This window comes from Gavialis gangeticus, unplaced genomic scaffold (assembly GCF_001723915.1).
Source record: "Gavialis gangeticus isolate Ggan-Ray unplaced genomic scaffold, GavGan_comp1, whole genome shotgun sequence".
NCBI classification, from domain to species: domain Eukaryota; kingdom Metazoa; phylum Chordata; order Crocodylia; family Gavialidae; genus Gavialis; species Gavialis gangeticus.
This window is the reverse complement of record NW_017729018.1, coordinates 5,931,064-5,940,002: the sequence shown is the minus strand read 5'-3', so window position 1 is coordinate 5,940,002 and position 8,939 is coordinate 5,931,064. Positions and strand designations below refer to the sequence as shown.

The 8,939-nt window shown below is 53.0% G+C and overlaps 1 protein-coding gene across 4 annotated transcripts in view; it reads left to right on the top strand.

Moving 5' to 3' along the window:
- The first annotated feature begins 45 nt into the window (after window positions 1-45).
- Window positions 46-8,939, top strand: part of LOC109294817 (AN1-type zinc finger protein 5-like) — a 14,161-nt gene continuing 5,267 nt past the window's right edge. Inside the window, exons 1-5 of one of the 4 annotated variants that reach the window (XM_019513306.1) lie at window positions 46-153; window positions 3,656-3,829; window positions 4,665-4,755; window positions 6,060-6,199; window positions 8,160-8,270. In XM_019513306.1, coding sequence (XP_019368851.1) covers window positions 3,679-3,829; window positions 4,665-4,755; window positions 6,060-6,199; window positions 8,160-8,270 — 493 coding nt within the window. In that variant the 5' untranslated portion in view covers window positions 46-153; window positions 3,656-3,678. Of the gene's footprint in view, window positions 154-672; window positions 775-3,655; window positions 3,830-4,661; window positions 4,756-6,059; window positions 6,200-8,159; window positions 8,271-8,939 lie in introns of those variants that run through there. The other 3 variants (XM_019513304.1, XM_019513307.1, XM_019513305.1) reach the window with 3 other exon arrangements.

Sequence of the window (8,939 nt, the reverse complement as noted above, 5' to 3'; positions counted from 1 at the left end):
CACCCCGCTGCGACCCATGCGTTCACCGGCCCGCTCCCCGCAGGACTCCCCGAGCCTGTCCCTGGGACCCCTTCTCTGCAGGTGGGGGTTTCTGCCCGCCTCTGCCCCGGGAGGACTGGCCTCGGCATCAGGGAGGAGGCGCTGGGCAGCAAGGTGACTCCCTGCACGGCTTTTCAGAGACATTAGGGCTGGAAGGGACCTCGGGAGATCATCCAGTCCAGCCCCTCATGGCTTAGGAAAAGATCCCGGCTCTTCCCCGGTGCGGGCGAGGTGGGTAGAGGCGGGTGCTATAGGGGGAGAGTGTTGATCCTGTCGTCTCTGCAGCGGGCGCCCCCCGGTCAATGCCCTCCCTCAGCATTTCCTGGTTTGCAGATGCCCAGGAAGCATCTCCAACCATTCTGGTCGGCGGGCAGCCGGGAAGGACAGCGCAGCGGGTTTCGGCACCTGTGCCCCCTCCTGTGGCGGCGAGTTCCACAAGTGAACTGCGCGGCGCCTAAAAAAAGTGCTTCCGCTTTGTTTGAAATCTGTCGCCTGCTAATCCAGCAGGTGCCGCTGGGTCTGGTGTTCTGGGACTGGGTGCACGAGACAGATTTCAGCTTGGTGCCTGCAGTGCCCGTAGCCTCTGGCCTCATCCTCAGCCAGAGCCTGTGCGTGGAGATGGGGAGCAGCAGCAGAGAGGAGATGCTTAGAGCTGTAGTGAGGAGTGGCAGCACTGTACTGGGCACCGAAACTTGCCCTGGTGGTGTTTATGCTGAGGAGCCTGCCTCCCCAGTCGTGGGCACCCTGCTCTTGTGATGGTGTGTCCTTTGTGGATGAGGGTCAGCCCTGGGCAGGACACTCCTTTAGGATTGTGCTGCTTTAATCTGTGTGTGTAGCAAGGGCATCAGGCTGCTTTCTGGGTCCCTTCCAAGGCCTCATCACTGCAGTTTTCCCAGCAGAGCTTTGAGGTGGGGTCACACTGGAAACCCCTTCACTGGGTTGTCCGTGCTACGCGTGCAGAGCGGCATGTGAAGACCCATCTCCTACCACCCGCACCTTCAGCTGCAGTATTGCCAACTCATGATTTTTGGTGTTGTGAAAAATTTAGCTCCTAAGTTTTTCACATTCCTGAAGCGTAGACTTTAAGAACAACGCCTAAAATCATGAGAGTTGGCAACACTGCAGCTGGCTGCTGTGGGCCCGTCAGCAGCTGGCCCCATACCAGCGCTCACTTGATGCGTTGGCAGGGTGGCTGGGATCTGCTGGGAGCATCCAGGTGTGCCCAAGCCCTGCTGGCTTGATGGGGGCAGCTGCCTATATGCATAGATCAGCTGTGCAAATCCCTCTTACCATTGGGCAGGGCAGCTTTATTAGCGGCTGCTTCTGCAAGGGAGGCTGGGAAGGACCGCTGTTATTCCCAGCTGCTCTCCTGGGCTGTGGGTTGGGTTGCTTTTAGTAATCCAGCATGCACTGGGTTAACTGGAGCCCTTGTGCAACCTCGCCCCTCTAGCCAAGTGTGGGGGTGGCTGGTGTGAAGGGTTGCGCTGATAGAGTTGGCCGATGGGAGAGGGCGGCCTGCCATGGGTGCTGTTAGAGACTCTGATCAACCCAGCGGAGGACAGAGAGGAGTGAGCTGGTATGAGCTGAATCACTGCCCACCCACAGAACAGCTCATGGGAGGGGAAAGCTGTCTTGTTCCCAATACACTGTTGCCTCAGGGGGGAGGTTTTGCAGCATGCAGGCAGGAAGCAGTTGGCAGGGCTCTCCCAGGACGTGGCTGTCCCTGGCACCCATCTGTTGCACTGCAAAGTAGCAGTAGCTCCAGGGGGAGCTTCCCGCAGGGATTGCACGGGTTTTGCATGAGAGCACTGGCTCTGCATCCCTCCACCCACCCCCGCACAAAACCACAGAGGCTGGACAGTGTCTTGTTCCTGTAAAAGGACTTCTGGGAGCTTGTGGGGCTCTTGGCTCGGCTGCCTTCGGAGGGAAGGCTGCAGGAAAGGCAGAGGGGAACTTCCTGTTCTGACATGTAAAGGCTCCAGCTCCACGTGCTCAAAATGGTGGTGTTGTAGAGGCCAGAATAATCACAACCCTATGATCTTATGACATAGGGCTGGACTCTGGTTTCCTTTTTAACTGGTGTAAATTTAGAACAGCGCCATCGTCCCTGGAGTTTGGCAGGTTCTCAGTGCTGTGACCGAGAGCACAATTTCACCCCAGAACAGGAATGATTTGTCATTTCTGCTACAAGCTGTGGTGCTCTGTCTCTCTGTTCCATGTCACTCCATGCTTATTACCACCAGGAGCCATCGCTTACTGTTTTTGTTTAGAACGTATTTCCCTGCAGTTTGGGAATACAAATAACGCAGCAGGTTGGATGGGAAGGCACCCCAGATCCTTGAGATCAGTCATCTTCTCTTGAAGGCCACCTTCTTGCATCATCTCATTTCTAAACCTGACGAGCATCTTAGAAACAGGGGTATTTCTTGTCCCCGCTGCCCCTGTTTGAGATGAGAGAGCAGTTGAGATGAGCTGCCACACTTCTGGTTAAGTTGTCTCACTACAGCTCCAGAGGCTTGAATTCAAAGCTTTGCTTCTGACTGCTGCCAAAGGCTGCTCCCAGTCAACCCAGCTATAAACGGGTTGTCTGGCCACTTTTGGTGGGGAGTCAAAAGGCAGTCAGACGCGCTGTGGACCACATCACTTCTGGATGGTTGCTAATTCAGGTGGGCCTCCTGTTCAGAACCTCGCTCCTTTGATGGAGGCTAGACAATCATTTGACCCCAGCATCCTTTCCTGCCCATGGCAGGGGGTCGGACTTGATGATCTGCTCAGGTCCCTTCCGACCCTACCGGCTATGAAACTATGGTGAGAGACTGACTCATTCCTAGTCTGAATGTATCAGTGGCCAGTTTGTACTCTTCTGTTCTTGTGCCAGCCTTGCAGAAGGAAAAGCAGTTGGGTGAAGATACCCGGAGGGCCTGCTTTTGATCCAACATAGACAGCCACTACCACAGGCCACTCAAAAACTGCATGTGCTACAGATTTTACAAAATAGGATTCTAGGAATCCTCCCCTGTTTTCTTTCCTAAGCACCTCTCACCAGGGTTCAAGGACACCGTTCAAAGAAAAGCAGATTTGTATTTGGATTTGAATGTGCTCTGAGCTGGATATCACAGCCTTGAGTGAGCACATGACAGCCCGAAAGCAGAGCTAAGACGTACATGGTGTAAAATGTAGCTAACTCTCCCCGGTGTGGGCTACTCAGCCCTTCAGGGGCCCTCAGCCTGGTGATTGCAGGTGTCATCAGGAATGCTCACTAAGACGTTTCTTCACGTTTGGATATGGATTGTTTGGCCCAGACTCGCAGATATATTCCGTGGGCTTCCACAGGCCTGCTGGGCTGAGAACGGGCTGCTTATCCTATTCCCCTTGATGGATGGTTCAAAACTAGGCTGCCCAGGACTGAGAGTTGCAGGGTTGTTAGGGCTCTGATCCTGCAAGCATATGCACATGTGTAGCTTTGACTCGGGGGAGTCAAGCTGCATCATTGAGTGTTTGCAGGACCCGGGCTGTGGGAGCCTTTGCTCCTGTCCTTCCTGGCCAGCCGCAGCTTGCAGTGAAACATTTTTCTTCCCACAATTAACCTCTCTCTCTCTCTCATTCCCGCTCACAGCTTAGCCTGTTGGAGGAGAAAGGATGGCCCAGGAGACCAATCAAACACAAGTGCCCATGCTGTGTACTACAGGCTGTGGGTTTTATGGCAGCCCCCGGACCAATGGGATGTGCTCTGTTTGCTATAAAGAGTATCTGCAGAGACAGCAGAGCAGCGGTCGGATAAGCCCCCCAGGTAGGAGCCCTCCTGGGGAGAGCTGTATGGGGTGCCTTGGTGCGTGATGTTTACGAAGCCAGGACAGCCTGGTTAAAGCACGTCACAGCTGAACTGCTCCCGCCTGGAAAGCTGAGATCTGGCTCGGCATGTGTAGCTGGGACTGAGAGCTGAGAATCCAGGCTTCCATGGATCCCTGTCCGTGATGGCTGTTTGTTCCCCCTCCCAGTTCTTTTTATTTCCCCCCTGCTCCAGCCCCTTTTGCTAAGCGCTGCACCACTCATCACACTCAAGGTTGGGACATTTGGTTAGTCAGCCATTCCCCAGGGTGAGTGGATATTGCTAAAAATATCAGGTCATACCCTTACTGGCTTGAATTCACTGAAATCAGTGAAATCGGTGACTTCGGCCCCTCTGAATTTGTTTAGTTTTCTCATCTTAGTATTGACAGGCAAGAGCAGCAGCACTGGCAGTTTGTTCTGCGGATGAACACAGCCATGTTGCTGAACACAGAAGCAGCCACAAACCTGGCACTGAGAGCATGGGCAGATGCCATGTAGCCAAGGGCTCAGCTCTCAAAGTCAGAGATGCCTCAGGAGTGTCTCACATGGTTTTGATCTCCAGCATTGTAGTGGCCTTCCTTGATTCTGCTGGTTTGTGGTGGGACCGGGACTGCTGTGAAGACGGTGTGAGCTCAGGGTTCCTGTAGTGACCAGTGTGGGCACTGAGAAGCAGGACTTAGTTCCTAAGCCCTACTTGTCCCACTGCGCTCTGCCCTGGACCATCTCTTACCCCCTCAGGAAACTTGTCTATCTGCTGGAGCCTTCACCAGGAATGTGGTTTTATTTCTTAGCAGCGAGTGGTCCCAGCAGCAGTCCTGTGGCTTCAGATTCCAACCCAGGCCAGGACACGGAGGAAGATACTATGCCTGAAGATGTGAAAGCCAGGTAGGGGTGAGAGGTTTTGGGCTGATTGACTAGTGATGGCTTTGGGCCACAGAGGTGGGCTTCTGTTCGCTGACCTTGCAGCCAGTGAGCTTTTGTGAATAGTCCGGATCTAAAGCCAAGCCAGCAAGAGACTGCAATGGTCTAGTCTGAACCTCTATTGCTCTGAAGATGACAAGCTGATATATGGGAGGCTGAGTGCCTCTCCACCTCCACGCTCCCCAGAAATGTTTTTGGTCCTCCCTAGTTTCACCCCATCCTGTCTTTTTTGTCCCCCTGTTTAATTTCCGAGACTTATGTTGTCTGGACTTTATTGACCCTGTCTGGGTCTCACATCACACTGATGGACATGAGGAGTAGTTCTCTTGAAGGCACTAGGAAAATTTGGGGTCAAGCTGTTGTGAATGAGGACTGGATGCCCCCTGAAAGCCTGTGGGGTGCCTCATCCCCACCTGACTAATATCCAGTGGGACTCCTAAGCTGATGGGTGCTCTAGAAAACTGTGAGCAAAGGGCTGGGCCTGTTGGAGGATCTAGCCTGCTCTCTCCAGCTCCTTCAAATTCAGGAGAGGTTTGTCTTTAACTGCATTGGTACACTGACCTCAGACGGCTGGAGCTGAGTGCGGCCAGCACCAGCCTAGCTCCTTAATGGGAAGGGTTTACAAATGAAGAGGGAAACAAGCCTTTTCTCTTGTAGCTAGAATATCATCCCAGTCCCAAGCAGCCCCTTGCGGGCTGGAAGGCTCCCAACCTGCAAGGGGGAACCTGCAGTTTTCTGTAGTTTTCTCTTTTAAAGGAGGAAATCCTTGATTTACTGCTTTAAAGGAGACCACTTTTTTCTCCTTTTAAGGGAGGAAATCTGCATTTTTCCACGGTGAGCGGAAAACCCAGATCCCTGCTTATTAGTCCTGACTCAGTTGTAGACAGAACCCAGCCTGGAACCCCGTATAGCAAAATTAGGGCATCTCTGTCCTCATTAATAACTCCCCTACTATTCTCACTGGGATCTGTTGCTTTATTCTCAGGGCAGCACCGTATATGCTGTTTGAGACCTGGACTTTTCTGTATAGGTTGTGAATCATATTGATGGCCGTGAGATGGTGGGAGGGGAGCTGAGAGCATCCCAGATTCATTTCATTTGTGTCCTAAAAGCAATTTGAACCCAAGTCTCCAAAAGAGAGCGGTTAAATTGTGACCCACTGTACGGCCCAGCTCTCTGTGAGTGTAACAAAGATAATTAAGGGCTCTCTCAGAGCTGCCACTCATAAAACTGCTCCTCACAGGAAAATGTTTCTCTTTGCTCCGCGGTTTGTTTGCTGCAAATGCTCCCAGCACTCAGACCCCTGTGACCCATCAGATGACAGCCATGAGCATATCCAGAGAGGAGACCAGCGACGAGACAGTAGGATACATTAAGACAGAAGAAGCCTCATCAGCATCTTCCTCAGGTAGTTTGGGGGTGGGGGGAAGAGAAGACTTCATGTGAGCATAAACATGCACAGATACATAACCCCCTGACAAAGCAGTGATGAGGGTGCTAGCCCAAAACTCTAGGCAGGGTTGCTAATACGATCATCCCCTCATTGGCTTCAGATAGGGCAGAAGGGGTTGTGCTGTGGGCAGAGCACTTACAAGCTGCCAAACTGCAAACATCCAATGGTCTCATAATCTTGTACAATGCCTATATTTGTAAACGGCAGAACACCTGGAAGCCTCCCCCACCTTGGTTAGTTATAGACAGCTGGGTAATGCAGTTCCCTGCCCTCTTGCTCTCTGGGAAGTGGGGATCAGTCCAGTGTAGTCTGATGGTAGGGGACCAGGAGTCAGGCCCCTGGGTTCTATTTATGGGTGCTGGTGACTGGGAGCCTTGGCAAGCCTATTACAGTGTGGGCCTCTGCTGATGTGGCAGTGCACTGAATGGCTTCATGATCTCAGAGAGTTGGGGACAAAGTGGATGAAGTGAGATGGCAGAAGGGTAGGTGTCCCTGCATGGTAGGGCATGGCCTCGGATCACTTTGGAGAGCCATCTACCTCATTCGGCTTGGCAGGCTGGATCCGTACTGTGGGCCGGGCAACCCACTGGTGGCAGGGGGAGCGGTGGCAGCATTAACCCCCCTCTTGCTGACTGGGCTGCTGAAAGGCAGCCCTAACAGGGATCTTGTCCTGGAAACTTGGCGACAGGGCAGCCAGCACCTGTGGCGTTAGCATGCTGCTGCTTGCCCTGGTACTGCCAGAAGCTATCCCTAGTGGAGCCTTTTTGCATGCTTATCTCGCTGGGGTGATCTGACCTGAACTGACTTCCTGCCTGTTAGGCAGGGGGCTGGACCCGATGAACTCGAGAGGCCCCTCCCAGTCCTAATGTCTGTGAACCTAGAAATTTGGTGGCCAGGCAAATGGTGGTGGCATAAATCCCTCTGGGTGCTGATGCTGCTGACAAAGGCTGTGGCAGCTGTAGGGGTTAGTGCCGCTGTCAGTCATCCCACTGCAGAATTTCTAGCCCCGCAGGTCCTGATTTGGACAGTCCTGACTTAGGGCACCAAACCCTGTTGGTAGCCTGTAGCTATAACTCTCTACTGCAGAGACCCTCTTCTTTGGCACAAGCCCATGGTTATCAAAGCTGGCCAGTTTGTTCCTGCACAAACCTGAACAGCCATGTGGGAGGGTAGTAAGGCAACCAGCCCCAGGTGCCCCGTTCTACCCTGGGGCTTGAGCCCAGTGAAGGGAAGGGAAGGCCTTGGAGACAAGTCTGGAAGGAGGGCTGCAAAGTGCAGCAGTGCGAGGGGTTTCATCTGTGGTGGGTGGTGCTGTCTAGGAGCATAGATGCAGCACAGGCTCTTGCTCTGTGATCTCCAGAAAGTCAAGTGGGCTCTTTGGATAGGATTTTCCCAAGTGTTCAGGCATCTGCCAGTGCAGGGAGGTGGTGAGTGGGACTTCCAGATATGCCAGTGTAGGGGAGGTCCCTGGGCTCCATAGCCGTGCAGGAGACATGGGTAATCCCTGCCTGTCAGCTTGTCAGAGCCCGACCCTTGCTTCTCCCATCCATAGAACAGCAGCTCCAGTGCTCACTGCCCTTCGGAAAGCCTGCAGCTGCATGGTGCTGTGGGAAGCTTCACACTAGTTAGTATTGAACCTTACCTGCAAAGCTCTAAAGTGCAGCGGAGGGCTGGACTGAGGCTTGAAGATCTGGACCAGGGACACATCATGAAATCATGTGGCCTCAATTCCCCCTTCTGTGTTGTCTCTGCAGATCATAAGTTTTCTGGGGCAAGTATTTTCCCTGCGCTCTGCATGCCTGCCCCTCCCCTGAGGGTGTGCTGAAGATAAATGGGGCCTCCAGATGGTACTGTAATATAAGACAGACTCTTTCCTGACTTAACAGGGAATAAAGCCGTGCTCTCTCTGTCTCAGGTACCCTCCTTGAAATATCCCAGAACTCTCCTGAGGGCAAGAAGGCTTCAGAGAAACCCAAACAGAAAAAGAATCGCTGTTTCACCTGCCGCAAGAAGATAGGACTAACCGGTAAGATCTTGGCTCTGGGGAGGCACAGCCTGCAGCCACGAAGGGCAGCTGCTTGCTTAGGGAAAGCAGATGGTTAAAGCCATAGGCCAATGTGTGTTTTAAGACCGTGCTTGAAGGGCTGTATCTGTATTGCCTTGTGCTCTGACCCCTCTGGTCTCCCTAGACACATAGCAATGGCACGAGTCAGTGTTTGCCTACAAGACCTCCAAGGGAGGTCATGGTACCATGCAGAATGGGGTGGGGATGCAGCTTTCTGGTTGAACAGTTGAACTGGTTTATCAGCAGCATCTGGCTTTTCCAACTAGGGACAGAGTGAAAGCGACTTAATTCTAGTTAGCTTTTCTCCTGTGCCATCACACCAAACAGCAGCGTGACAGAGCAGAATCTTGTTTGCTGATGATACCAAACTCTGGGGTAAAGCATCCACACCTGAGGACAGGAGGGTGATCCAGGCTGACCTGGACAGGCTCAGCAAATGGGCGGATGAGAGCCTGATGGTATTTAACACCGAAAAATGCAAGATTCTCCACCTTGGGAGGAAAAACCTGCAGCATCCTTATAGGCTCGGCAGTGCTACGCTGGCTAGCACTACGGATGAAAGGGACTTGGGGGTCATAATTGACCACAAGATGAACATGAGCCTGCATTGCAATGCTGCGGCTAGTAAAG